Below are 14,318 nucleotides of genomic sequence, written 5' to 3'. Positions count from 1 at the left end.
GGGGGATCTGTATGTTCAGTGTGGCCTCTGTGCTTCCGGTTTACATACTCTGCTTTCCAAGGCATTTCCAGAAAGCTTTGTCCTGTCATAGCATTTGAATACATCAGTACTGAACTCAGCAGATTCTGTCGTGATAATTTCTTTTCATGTTCTGAGAGTTTTTTCTCCATCCGCTGGAAGCAGATGCTACACCAAGGGCAGGCCCTATGTGGGCAGCACTGTATGTATGTTTAAATCTCCAGCCCTCGTGTACTACCTGACATTTGGCTGATGCTCAAGAAATGTTGGAGTGAACGAACAAGAAGGCACATTTGTTTGTTTTCCTTTGTTTAGGGCATGAGAGATTGAAGTCACTTTAGTAAACCTTGGGAAGATTTGATATTAAGATAAAATGCTTACATATGAATCTCCAGCATAAACGGAAAGCTGAAAATTCTATTACAGAATATCTGTCAGGCAGCCATCTCATTGAAGTTGACGTGAAGACTGACTCCACTGTTTAAAGACCTTCTCACTCCATACAAGTATAAAGAAACATACATGAGACTGAGAGGCTGAGAGCCCCCCAAATTCAGAGTTAATCCAGTGAAGAGACGCTTGAGGGAGGTTGACTGTCTGCAAAAGCACCTGCCTGGGCCATAAATAAATAAATATTAAATGAAGAGTCTCCTTCAGTTGAGGGATAGATGAGGTATAATTTCAGGCAAAGTCTGGGCACAGTAGTATGATGAAGTGTGAGTTACATAATTGTATTTATTTATCAACCATATACTTAACAAATACCTATGATATGCCTGAGACCAAGCTGGAGAGAATTTAAAGGTAAGTAAGGCACTATCCTTAACCTAACAGAATGTATCACTAAGCATTAGAAAGGCAAGTACAGAAGCCCGCAGATGTAGCAGTTACATCCCTGGACTCCCACATGACCAACCGTGGTTCGAGTCCCAGATCCGGTGGCTTGAAACTCACACCAGGCGCATGTGTGTGTGTGCCCAAGATCCCAGGAGGAGAATGGAGAAGGGATTGTGGCTTGGCCATTCCCCCTGGAGAGTGATTTCTCACTTTCCCTGTCACTGTCTCTGTCTGTGTCTCTCTGGTGAGCACACGCACCTGAAGGCAGAAACCTATAAAGTAAATAAGAAAGGCAAGTACGATGTAGTGGATCTAACATGATGGTGACGCTCTTACAGCAGAGAGGTACTTCTTGATCGAGCAAAAATAAATCAATAAATAAAATGAAAGAAGAGAAGAGTTACATAAGTGAGACCTGGGTAAGTTAATTAGCCGGACGGAAGGGGCTAGGTATGAAGGAGGTGTTCTAGCCAGAGATGACACCTGGCAGTTGCAGAGAGGCAGAAAAGGAAGGACACAATGCACTTGTAAGTAGAAAGCAATTTAGGGATGCCAAGACCGCTCCCGTCCCACAAACGGTGCTGGGACAAGTGAGAACCACGTGTGAGAATGTATATAGGCTGTACCTTGTATCGTGCACACGGAAGGGACACCAGGAGTCGGTGAGGAGGCTGGCTCGGCAGCACAGCAGTAGCGCCCGCTCCTGAGATGCTACGTCCACGTGGGAGGGTGCGAGTCCGTTTTCTGGCCAACCGTACATGCTAGGCACTGTCGCCTGCGACTCTGGCTGTTGGGGAGGGCAGGATCGCAGCGTGAGACCCCGTTGAGGGGGCTTTTCTTTTGTGCTATCCCCTTGTCTTTCACTCTTGTTAGAGAAATAAACTTTAAAAAAAAAAGGAATAGAGATTTATTTGGTTAAAGGCCAGTCATATGGCCAGCAGGTGGGTAAAGGAACCGAATCCCACATGGCCAGCTGCGTGGTTGGGTCCCCAAACACGACAGCTTGGAAGTCCCGCAGGGCCTGTGTGCCTGCACGCCCACAAATCCCCAGGTAGAGATGAGACATTGTGGTGTGGCCATCCCCCAGCCTGGTGATTTCTCTCTTTCTCTCCCTCTCTCTCGCTCTGTAGCGAGCACACATGCCATATATGAAACAAACAAAACCTCTTAAAAGTTAGTTGTAGACGGAGTAATTATGAGAGCTGGTATAATACAAGGGAGAGATCTTTGATTACGAGCTTGGCGTACATCAAGTGACTGGTTTTTAAAGGAGATCGAGGTTTTGCTTAAGAGTCGTGGTGTGAAAACTGAGGGAGGAGAGTGGGCGAGGAAGGAAAAAGATGCATCTCCCCGGGAAGACTTGAGGGAGTGAGATTAGCGTGAGGACAGGGCGCTTGGAAAGAACCGCCTCTAGAAAGCAGAGTACAGATTACGCTTTCATGATTGTCCAGCACATTTGGAATTAACAGCCTCATTGGTGAGATCATCCCCGTCGTGGGGAAGGCGACTAGAAAAATCTCAGCCGAGGACTCGTTCTGAAGCGCCACCTAACTTTGCGTTTTCTGGCCCTGTATTGACCAGAGCAACGTTCTGGTTACGATTAGGCTCCCTGCATTACTACAAGGAGATCGTTGAGCAGTACATATCTCGTATTCTTCAGCTAATTGTCATTTTAATTTTTATCATCAAAATATCCGAAATTGGCACTGTTTTCTACATCAGTTCTTTTGGCGAATGGTGAGAGTGTGAGAGAATTTTTAGGTTTCCTAAGCCAAGGTCCAGACCCTGGTTCAAAATGTAAGCCCTGAGTTATGAGCCTTTTGTGAGGCCCGCAGGTAGAAGCCTGCGCGGGTGAGTCCCTGTGGAAGAAAACAGCTGCACGGTGGACCTATTTCTGTACACTGCAGCGGAGAGCCAAGCTCGGGTGCTGCTTTGCCTTTGTAGACATGGCTCCTTTCCCGTTCCAGAGCAGCATTCATCACATTTCTTAAGTGCTTTGCATAGAATTTCCCAGTTCGTCGTGACCTCTGTGCTGGGACTTGATCAGCCGCAGATGCTACACTTGAAGGCTGTTGGCGCTCGGTGGCGTGGTAGCTGTGATTCAGTTTGAGTCACCCCTCCCCGGCCATATGACAGCACATTCTTGCAGGAGCCCAGCCATATTCTCGGGAGTCATTTTCTAACTGACTGGGCTAGTTTAGAGGCCTTTGGGTTTCACTGGACTTTTCTTCATTTCCTTCTTTTGTTGATCTTGGCCTCTGAACCATCCACCCACTTTATTACTCATTTCTTGGGGACCAGGCTACTCAGTAACATGGAGAAGATCTATCTGAAACTGTATGGGTTAAGTAAAGCAAACTCAGGGGGCGGGGGAGAAGCAGAAATGCGTGTTCTCTGAACTTCCTCTGTTTGTGTGCTGTTTATATGTTGTTAAGCTTGTGTTCTCCAGCTGCCCTTCTGCGTTTCCAACATGACTAACGCTGTCCGGGAACACTCAGAGGGTCGTGTTGGTGCAGTGGCTGAGAAGACACTTCGTTTGTCCCCGCCAGATAGTAGATCTTCTTCCGAGGTGTGGGAGCAATGCCAGGAGCTTCAGACGCTGAGTCTTGAGGTTCTTGAAAGGCCGTTGACTTCTAGGCACATTTTTAGAAAAAAGCCATTCAGACAGGTCCTTTCACGGTCTGAGGCTACCTGCCTGACTCCGAGTACTGCTCATTGCAGTTAGGCTTTATGTGGCTAACTGCGTTTTCTTTTTTTGGGGAGAGGTTTTTGCTATAGGGCTCGTGAGCTCGCCAGACAGACAGAGAGAGACATAGAGACAGAAAGCGAGAAATCATCCTGCAGGGGGGATGATCACGCCGCAATCCCTTCTCCTCCATTCTCCTCTCAGGATCTTGGGCACGCACTCACACACGCCCGGCGTGAGTTTTAAGCCACCAGGTCCGGGACGAGAACCACGGTCGACTACGTGGGAGTCCAGCGACATAGCCATTACGCTAACTACTGGTTCTCGCTAACTGCGTTTTCTTACGGCAAAGTATTGGCACGGGTATGAGATGTTGTTAGCAGCCGTTAAAGCCCAGGCTCTGTTCTGATCTCTGTATAATGTGAATTAAATTTTAAGTACGCTTGAGTCAGGATTCTCCTGCAAAGCCTGCAGACTGGAAGTGTGTGGCATTTGTGAAAGCCATTCCACTTTAGCCCCCCTATCTCAAAGGGTCTGAGCGGTTCGCCAGCATCTCTGCACGTGGACTCCTTCCTCTGGCTGAATGGGAAGTTCTTGTCTGCTCCCCTGTGGCGCTCACTAAGAGCTAATATGTGTATACAGACACCTTCTTCCCCCACCCCCCAATTAAGCTTTCTACAGAACTTGGTCTGCTAAATAATTGATTTAGAAGTGAAAACGAGTGAAGGTAAGAAGTAGATCTCAGTGTTGCCGCTGTGGAAATAAACGACTGCGTCGAACGTGGAGGACAGGGCCTCGGAGCGCTGTGCATCTCTGTGTGTCCACCTCCGTTGGGGGAGCCCTCGCCCGGCTTTGGCTGCGGTGCTTTCCTTTTCATTTCTGCTCCGCTGGGTCTCCGTGGCAGCAGCACCTCCAGGAACTGCTGAGGGAGCTCCAAATGCATTCTCGGCTTCTCAGCTCTCCCAGTCGATTGAGGCACTCTTTCTTGAGTGGTTTGCAGTCGCACTTAAGTGGCTGATGTTTGGGGTCACTATTGAATATTTTGTTTGACTATCACTTTCATGATGAATGGAAGGCTGCTGCTTTTAGCTCTCCGGGGTGAAGCCCTTCATGGTGAGCCTGGAAAGGGAAAAATCTTTCTTTGTAGTGATACTCTAGGTGAAATTACTGTTTGTCACTTCACCCTTGTATCCTTTCGGTCTGATAACCTCAAGTTCTTCTGATTTATTTGTTTTCTTCAATTAAGCCTAGTCGTTTCCTGTCCCCAGGTGCGTGCTCTCTCTGCTGCTGGATAGATGGTGACGCGGAGCCTATTTCTGACCTGGAAGTGTGGTTTCTCGACTCAGAACCACAGCGGCATTGCCTTCCATCCTCCACTTCCTTTGCATTATTTCCTGTTGGAGGGCTCAGTTTGTCACCATTTAACCCAAGGATGATTCATCTGGGACTGAGAACTTGCAATGCCATAATAACAATACCTTCCTTATGTAATAATGCTCAAAGCACTTACTCGCCTAGGCTTTCTCTGTGCATGAAGCACTTTCTGTTTAATCCTTCACAATAACCCTGCGGGTTAAGTCAGCAATTTTGTCTGTCTAGGATGGTGAAATTGTAGCTCAAAGAGGTTAAATAACTTGCTCAGGGTTGCAGTGCTTCCGAGTTACTCTGCTTCACAGTTCCTACAGGAAATGGAGACTACTTTTAAAGATATTCTGGATGAATAAGAAGGAATTTTTCAAGCTGTGCCCTACTTGTTAAGATCTTAACTTGTTTTTAGTTTGGTCAGTTGATGAAACAGGGTTATAAGCCCTTTAGCTGTAGAGCTTAAATTGATGTGAGCAAGTCAAGAAAATAAATATTTAGGTCAGTTTCTGTTCTGCTGCTATGATAAAGTTAAAGAAGGCTGGCTCTTAAATTAGTGGAACTTGAACTGGAAGCAATTAAGCCATCAATTATTTTTTTTTGCATTCTCTTTTCCTTTCAGGGAGATGGAAAGTTTGATGACTAGTTCCACCCTCCCACCCCTTTTTGCAGATGAAGATGGCTCCAAAGAGAGTAATGATCTGGCTACAACCGGGTAAGCTGCTTCAGGATGTTGGGCCTCTGCATAGACTTCGAAAGCAAGCTCCCAGCAGGTCCAAGGTGCTAAAGAGGCAGCATTATGAGAATAGATGGTGCGTTAGTTGTGCCTTGCAAAGAGTGCGAGCCCCGGACACGGCTCCGTAGGTCTGCATTCACTGTCTCTGCAGAGCTCTGTTTCCTGTGAGCTGACCCAGCCGTGTGTGGGATCTGGCATACTCGACCACTCCAGATGGGACCCTCCATGGTCACTGTACAGGAAATACCAGCCACAAGCTCGCTCTAACAAACAAAGGCATTTTCTGTTTGAATTGCTACACGTGGTAAATTTTTCTCCCAAAGATCAGATTTTTTTTTTTTTTTTTTTTGGCGAGATTTTCACTATAGGGCGTGTGCGCTCTCCAGACAGACAGAGAGAGACATAGAGACAGAAAGCGAGAAATCCCCCCCCGGGGGGATGGTCACGCTGCAGTCCCTTCTCCTCCATTCTCCTCTCGGGATCTTGGGCACACACACACACGCGCGCCCGGCGTGTGTTTGAAGCCACCGGGTCCGGGACACGAACCACGGTCACCTACGTGGGAGTCCAGTGACATAGCCATTACGCTAACTGCTGGTTCCCAAAGATCAGATTTTTTTTTTTTTTTTTGGCGAGATTTTCACTATAGGGCGTGTGCGCTCTCCAGACAGACAGAGAGAGACATAGAGACAGAAAGCGAGAAATCCCCCCCCGGGGGGATGGTCACGCTGCAGTCCCTTCTCCTCCATTCTCCTCTCGGGATCTTGGGCACACACACACACGCGCGCCCGGCGTGTGTTTGAAGCCACCGGGTCCGGGACACGAACCACGGTCACCTACGTGGGAGTCCAGTGACATAGCCATTACGCTAACTGCTGGTTCCCAAAGATCAGATTTCTAATGTAGTTCTTTATTCAAGATGATTAGGAGCTTGAGTTGACTTCAGTTCTTTTTTCCCCCTCAAATCTCCTTTCTGTGGGATTTTGAGCAAATATGTAAAGGAATATAAAACAGTGGTTAATAGCAGTAGTTTTTCTCTCCCCTTGAAAATCTTGGTTCCACGTGGATTTTTAATCTTTTCTAGATATTTAAGAGTTACTTGCCAAAGGAGAAGTATATTCTCTAATAGATTAAAGTGCTAGCTGATTCCCAAGATGAATTATTTTAATATTCTTTAGAGCACTTTAAATAAAAACTATACTTTGTAATTCTGTTTCCTTCCTTCACATTCATTTTTCACCTCATTTTTATCCATTTTTGACCTCACTAAAATGAAACTATTTTCCAAGATTTTCCTAAAGGCTGCCTGGTTACTGTTAAGAACCCAGTTCTTTCAGTACAAACTTCCTGAGTGTATACTATGTGCCAGTCAGTGTTCCAGACATCAGATATTAGATATAAAACTGATCAAAACAGACACAAAGCCTAGCTCCTTCAGAGCTCAGACTCTACTGGGAAGTCAGACAGTAGGAAGGATGATTAAGTAAAATACTTCAGTAAGAATTATAGTTTAAAAATGAAAAAAAAAAATGAAGGAGGGAAACTGGATAGGAAGGATTTAGGGGTACAGTTTTAGACAGGAGGGCCCAGAAAGCATTTAATGAGAGAGTATCCTGAATAAGGACCTGGAGGAAGCCAGGCGACTGGCACGCAGCTGTCTGGGGTGGGTGCTCTAAGCAGTCGGTGCCAAGTCGGGAGCTGAGAGTGCCCCCCAGACACAGCAGGGAGGCCCATCTGACTAGCTGCAGAGTCAAAAGGAGGGCAGCAGAGGGCTCTGCTTCTCAAACTTGAATGTACATCTGCGTTGCCTGGAAACCTTGTAAATATGTGGATTCTGATTTGGGAAGTCCAGGTGCCGGCTGGGGATTCTGCATGTCTGCCAAGCGCTCAGGTAGTGCTAGGGCTGCTGGTGCAAGCCCGTATTTTGAGTAATAAGGGACCCAGTTGTGTAGGACCTCAGAGGTCAGAATGAACGCCTGAGGGGCTGGGAAAGCACTGGAGGGTTTTGAGCAGATATGACCTGATGTTTTTGTTTTGTGTTTAATTTGCCACAGAGTGCATTTGCTCACCAGAGAGACAGAGAGAGAAAGCACCCTCAGTGGGGCATGGTCACACCACAACCCCTTCTCCATTCACTGTCCTATTGGGATCTGGGGCACACAAGCACAGGTGCCTGGCAAGTCGCCAGAGCTGGGATTCGAACCACTTAGTCAGCCATGTGGGATCCAGTAGGCCAAGGGACCAGCCCTGGTTGGACTTCGTTTTTAATGAGATCCCTCTGCCTGTTATGTTGAGAATAAAGGAAGTAGGAGGGGCAAGGAGACTAACCGACAGGAGGGTCTGCAGATAATCAGGAGCGAGGAAAACCTGAGGAACATCACTGGTGACTTTGGCAAGAGTGCCTTTGGTGGAGCAGTGGGGACAAACGCTCAGTGAAGTACTTTTTAAAGGTTATGGGGGTTGGGGGCCTGGCAGGTACTGTGGTAATTAAAGGTGATGGGTTCCCGCATGGCCCACTGCAGTTTGAGTTCTGGGCCTGGTGACTTGCTTTCTCGCTCCCTGCCCCACTGGTCAAATTAAAAAATAATGGTAACAGGAACCAGCGGGTGGGTGGTAGTTAAGGGCACTGGACTCCCACATGGCCAACCGCAGTTCAAGTCCCGGACCTGGAGGCTTACTTTCTCTTTCTCTCTCTCTCTCTCTCTCTCTCTCTCTCTCTCTCTCTCTCTCTCACTCTGTCCCTGTCTGGTCAAATGAAAATAAATAAACAAAGTTAAATAAAATAATTATTTAAAAAAATAATAATGGTAACAAATGGAAAAAATCAGTAATTTAAAAAAACATAGAGGAATGAGGTGGTGCCAAGTACAGAATTCTAAATGTAGTTTGAAAATCAACCAAATAGGATTTCCCTTGAAAGACCAGATAAGCAATGTAAGAAGGGAGGTGGGGAAAGTCAAGCCTACCCCCAAAGTTTAGGCCTAAGCAACTAGAGATGGATTTGTAGTTAACGTGGGTAGAAAAGACTGAACAGGTAGGGGAGGACACTGTAGGAGCTCAGCTTTAGACATTTTTAAAAAATTATTTTAACTTTCTTTGTCTCTTCCTTTCTTTCTTTCTCTCTTTTTAATTTGACTAGAGAGGGACAGAGCAAGGGGGTGGGGGCAGGATGAGAAAGCAATCTGTCGGATCTTGGACTTGAACCACTGTCAGCCGTGTGGAAGTCCAGCGCCCTAGCCACCACACCACCTGCTGCCCCTCAGTTTTAGGAATGTTAAGTTCAGGATGGTTATTGCACAGCTAAGCAGAGGCGTCAGGTGGTTTGAGATCAGATTGTAAAGACGGAGGGAGGAACACGGAGTCATCATGGCAGCATACGGCGAGCAGTGGGAGCCATGAGGCTGGAAGCAATGTCCAAACAAGTGAGTGTTACGTGATGGGACAGAGGAGATCGACCTCCTGATCTCGGGGCACTCCAGCATGCAGAAAGGCAGGCAGGGCGGTGGGGGTGTCAGCAAAGACAAAGAGCAGCTAAAATGGTTGCAGAAAAACCAGAGGAGTGTGGGTTGCTGGAAGCCAAAGGAAGTTTTTCAAGGGAGGAGGAGAGGTCAACCTGTCAGACGCTTCCAGGAGATCAAGCGAGATGAGCCACGTTGGGTTTAGCGTGGAGGTTCTCGGTGGCCTCGTCAGGCTCTCATCCTCTTTGGAGTGGGTTTGAGAGAGAACGAGAGGGTATTGAAGTCAGTGAGTGTTAACGGTTCTGTCCAGGAGTTTGGCTATACAGGAAAGAAGGAAAATGAAGACCTTAACTAGAAATGGGATGGGAAGGCTGTCATCTTGCTTAAAGAAGGGTAATAGTACCGCACGTGTGTGCCGATTAGCCTGAACCTGGAAAGGGCTGGTGACGCTGGAGAGGACAGAGCTGCTGAAAACCTTCTCTGCGGAGGCTGGAGTGTGGGACCCCGGGAGCAAGTGGAAGGGTTGTAGGCGTTAGCCAGGAGCGTGAACAATTCGTTTACAGTAACAAAAGAGCTTTTTTCCGTCCGTTTTTATCCAGCTCACCATCTCTGTGGCATTTGACTGCTTTGACCACTCCCTTCTGATTCCTGTTCACTTCAGACAGGAATTCATGGGAGTGGTACCCAAACCTGCTTCTCATGTTTCACTGAAATAAAAATGTAACTGAAAAATTGATGGCACAGTTGAAATGAGAGTGACAGTGACAGAGCACGTTGCCTACAACATCTAAAATGATTGAAATATTTAAAAAATAATGCCGCCAAGATCAAGCTGGATCTCCGGCGATACCTCTTTTCAGAGAATGTGATTGACATTAATCTCATAATCTCTTTTACCTCAAAAATGTGGGAGCCTCTTGCCTAAAATTATCTAGTACGTTTCCTAGAAAAGGTCAGAAAAGTATAATTTCTTTATTCCCAGGACAATCCACATCTGCTCTTGTTTCTTTTCTTTTCTTTTTTTTTTTTTAAGTTTGCTATCGGGTGTGTGCACCCACCAGAGAGAGACAATGAGAAATCACCCCCAGGGCAGATGGCCATGCTACAGTCAAATAATAAATCTTTTTTTTTTTTAAATTTTGCTATAGAGCATCACCAGATACAAACGGGGTGGGGAGGGGGGTGTGAAATCACCCCTTCATAGGGGATGGCCGTGTTGTAATCCCTTCTCCATTCTCCTCTCAGCATGATTTTCAAGCCACCAGATCCAGGACTCAAACCATGAGTTTGGTCATGTGGGAACTAGCCACCTGAACCTCTGTGCCACCAGCTGACCCAACGTCTGTTACATTTTATTTGGTTAATGCCCCCTTCTGAAAAAGCTGTTCTGCCATGGTCCTTGCAACAGTATTCTCTTCTAATTCTCTAAGTGTGCTCCTTAGCCTCCTTTCCTAGCTTTTCTTTCTTTTTTTTTTTTTTTCAGAAGTGTTTCTTTTATTTTTTTATTATTAGTTTTTAATTTGACCTAAGAGAGACAGAGAGTGAGAGAAAAATTAAGGGAGAAAGTTAGCTGGTAGGCTGGGGACTTGAACTGTGATCAGCTGTGTGGGAGTCCAGCATCTCAACCACCGTGCTACCTGCTAGCCCTCCCAGCTTTACTGACATTTGCTCCTAGAAAGATACTGTTCCAGCTGAGCTCTTTCCTGACTATCTCCTCATGGTTTCTGGGGAATAACTAGCACTGTCCATCATGGGCCAAGGCTTACTACTAAATCCATCTCCTGCCTTCTCTCCACTTGTGTTCTCTCGGGCATGCTTCCAGCTGTCTGTGGGACATTTTCACTTAGTCATGCTACAGACATGTCTGACATACTGTTTTTTGTCTTTCTTGCTCATCAACACCCACACACACCCTGGTCTTACCTTGATTGATATTAAGTACATAACCATCATTTTGGAAGCCTTAAAATTGCCTCTGACTCTTTTTTTCCCTTCACTGTTTATATGTAATCAGTCGTTACGTTTCTCCATTCTACCTCTTACAAATAAGTATCTCTCAGCTTCCCATCCCCTGCTCTCCATCCTCCCTGCCCTGAGTCTTACTTAGTCTGTTACAGGAGCCTCATGAAAAGTGTCCCATTCTCCTTTGATGTCCTGTACTTCTTGCCTGGAGTGATGGTGTTTACTTGATGGACACCTATTCATCTTTCAAGCTCTCCTCTGTAAAAGCTTCCTTAATATCCTCTCCATACATACAAAATCATCATCCCCTCTATCATACTTGTATTTTTTTTATAAAGTGCTACCTCAGTACTTATACTATATTATTAATTTTGCCTAGAACTCTATGGAGTTTACATTCTTTGAGAATGACAGTATATTATTCTGTTATTCACCTTCCTACCATGGGTACCTTCTCCCCACCCTCCAACCCCTGCAAAGAAACACTAAAATGAAAACAAACTTCGTAGCATGTGGTGTTGTCTTTTCTTCCATCCTTTTATCCACAGGTGATAGGTCAGTCTGTCTAAGACCTCGCCGTCTGTATCTTGTGTCTACTTTTGATGATGAGATCTGATTTGCTAATTCCTCTGGAGTAGATTAGTGACAGCAGAAAAGAAGTGTGTCTGTCTAATTTAGTAACACTTATACCCAAACTTACAGAATCTGATAATCCTGTTCCTAAATGATCTGGTTGTCAATAAACATTCCAGGGCCAGCAGGTGACTTGGTGGTAAAGGCACTGGACTCCCACATGGCCGACTGTGGCTCAAGTCCTGGACCTGGTGGCTTGCTTTCTCAGTCTCAGCCTTTCTTTTTCTCTGGTCAAATTAAAAATTACAATAATAATAAATAAAATTTAATTTAAAATTTCTTTAAAAAAATGAATAAACATCACAATCTGAGAAGAAATAGTCTGTGAAATGTACCATAGAATTATTTTCTTATGCTCTTTAAGAACTCTCTGTTTTGTGATGGGAGCAAACTGCCTGTACACTTGGGATTGCTAGTCACCTCTCCATAAACAGCGTTTCCCCTTGACATTGGAGAATACGCAGGGTAGCATATAAAAATGAGGCTGTTCTGCATGCTTATAGCTAGACCATGAAATCTATATTGAGGAGAAAGGTCACTTCTTTGGAAAAAATGATTGTTTTTTGTAGGTGATATCTTCATGGAGCTGAGCTGGTTCAGCCAAGCACTGAAACCATCCTGTTAAGCGCCCCATACCCTCTGTGAAGACACTGCCTGCATGGCATGGACTGTAGTGGGGGATTAATTCAAGGACCTACTGTGTGCTGTTGCTGGCAGGGAAACTGGCCTTGCACTTTGGCAAGTAGGAGGGGTTTTTGCCACCATTGATTCTAAACTCGGGCACTTCTGCTTGCGATTCAGGTTAACCCATGCAGAGGCTCCTTACGGTGGTGGAGCCGCATCGTCTGCCAACAACCCCGAATTTGTGGAGGATCTCTCCCAGGGTCAGCTGCTGCAGAATGAATCTTCAAACGCAGCAGAAGGCAGTGAGCAAAGGCATGAAGACGAGGTAAGCCGACCGTCTCTTCCGCTGCTGCCCCCGACACTTCTGAAGAAGCCGCCAGTGAGGACCGTGTTGGCCGTGGCGGTCCTCTGGCCATTGCACGTTCCCGAACTGATACCCACACATTTCCTGTTGTTTCTCCTCTTAAGGCCATGTCAATCATTGTAATGACATAGTGACATGTAGACTTATTTTTCTCCTGTCTAGGAAGTTTATACCTAACTTATGTTCGGTGCTCAGCAAACGCCTGTTAAATGAGTGAGTGATGAAACTGTTGGAGTGGCCCATAGGGTGTCCGTAGGCTCTTGTCCAGGGCCACTCTGCTCACCCATCCTGAAGCATGAAGCCATGAATGCACAAAGAAGTCGTGCCACTTAGCAAGGCCCTCTCCCTCCCCGGGCACCTCTTTCTAGTTCACACAGAGGTTGCATGTGGGCCTGGGCAGTCAGGCCCTTGTCGACCTTCCGGTGTTCCTGACAAATGACCCAGTACCTTTTTATCTATCTGGTTGGGTAGCTAGAGGGCACGTGCACTCATCAGAGGGAAACAGAGAGGGAGAAGAGAACGCACTTCCCAAGGGAATGGTCACACCACACTTCATTTCGGATATATTATACGTACATTTTTTTGAGACTCGGACTTAGTTTTAAAATGTATATGCTGTTTGCTGCGAGAGATAATCTGGTCTCTAAGCGTTGTCAATGAAAAACACCGTTCGTGAGTTCTTACTGTTTTAAAATGTGTTTTTAAAGAATTATTTATTTAATTGTATATATTATTATCATTATTATTCAGTTAGACCAGAGAGAGAGAAAGCAAACCGCCAGATCCAGGACTCGAATCATGGTCAGCCATGTGGGAGTCCAGCGTCTTAACCTCCACCCACCCGCGGGCCCTCCTGCAGGTGCTCTGCATCGTCTTCTGCACCGTGTGTGTGACATCTTTTTCTGGTCCGCTCTGACAGTGTCCGCTTCCCTGGCACAGTGCTGTGTGTCCCGTGCTGCTTGTCAGGGTACTCCCTGTCAGGAATCAGGCCCGAGGACAGAAGGCCAGACACCCCTGTTCTCGTTTGTGGGAATCGGCACCAGGATAGCCCTCTAGTGCTGCCTTTTGCAGTGTGCTGCATGACAGGGCCTGCAGCGAGCCAGGCAGAGTCCCGTCCGGAAACCACGCTGCAGCTCACGTACCGACTGGGTCCTGGGGACCTGTCCGGTCTGTTGGTATTCATCTTGTTACTGTTTGGTTATTTCGGGAGATTGATATTGCTGTTTGGATTTTTTGGGGTTTTGTTTTGTTTTGTTTTATAGCAAAGAAGTAAACGAGGAGGTTGGTCCAAAGGGAGAAAGAGGAAGAAACCTCTCCGAGATAGCAACGCCCCCAAGTCCCCCCTCACAGGATACGTCCGGTTCATGAATGAGCGCCGAGAACAGCTTCGAGCAAAGAGGCCGGAAGTCCCCTTCCCGGAGATCACGAGGATGCTGGGCAATGAGTGGAGTAAACTGCCTCCTGAGGAAAAGCAGGTGCTCTTTCTGTGCCTGACCCTTCGCTCCCATAGAGCTGCAGCTGCTGGGGCAAACTGGGCCCGCCTGCAAGGGGAAGCTCTCACAGGGCCTGCACTGACTCCCCACACCGAGGGCTTAATGAGTTGGGGCCATGCAGACTGGCATGGCCACCACGGCCTCC

At 46.6% G+C, this 14,318-nt stretch overlaps 1 protein-coding gene across 1 annotated transcript in view; it reads left to right on the top strand.

Annotated features, from left to right (window-relative positions):
• The window catches only part of HMG20A (high mobility group 20A), a gene marked incomplete in the record, with an annotated part of 49,012 nt that overhangs the window by 14,603 nt on the left and 20,091 nt on the right, over nucleotides 1-14,318 (top strand). The window contains 3 exon segments of the mRNA XM_014584986.2: nucleotides 5,526-5,618; nucleotides 12,494-12,641; nucleotides 13,943-14,155. Of these exon segments, the coding sequence (XP_014440472.1) occupies nucleotides 5,526-5,618; nucleotides 12,494-12,641; nucleotides 13,943-14,155 (454 nt within the window).

The sequence above is a fragment of the Tupaia chinensis genome, unplaced genomic scaffold, assembly GCF_000334495.1.
Source record: "Tupaia chinensis unplaced genomic scaffold, TupChi_1.0 Scaffold000078_1, whole genome shotgun sequence".
Taxonomy (NCBI): Eukaryota; Metazoa; Chordata; class Mammalia; order Scandentia; family Tupaiidae; genus Tupaia; species Tupaia belangeri.
The sequence above is the reverse complement of the archived record's forward strand: the minus strand, read 5'-3'. Positions and strand labels throughout refer to the sequence as shown.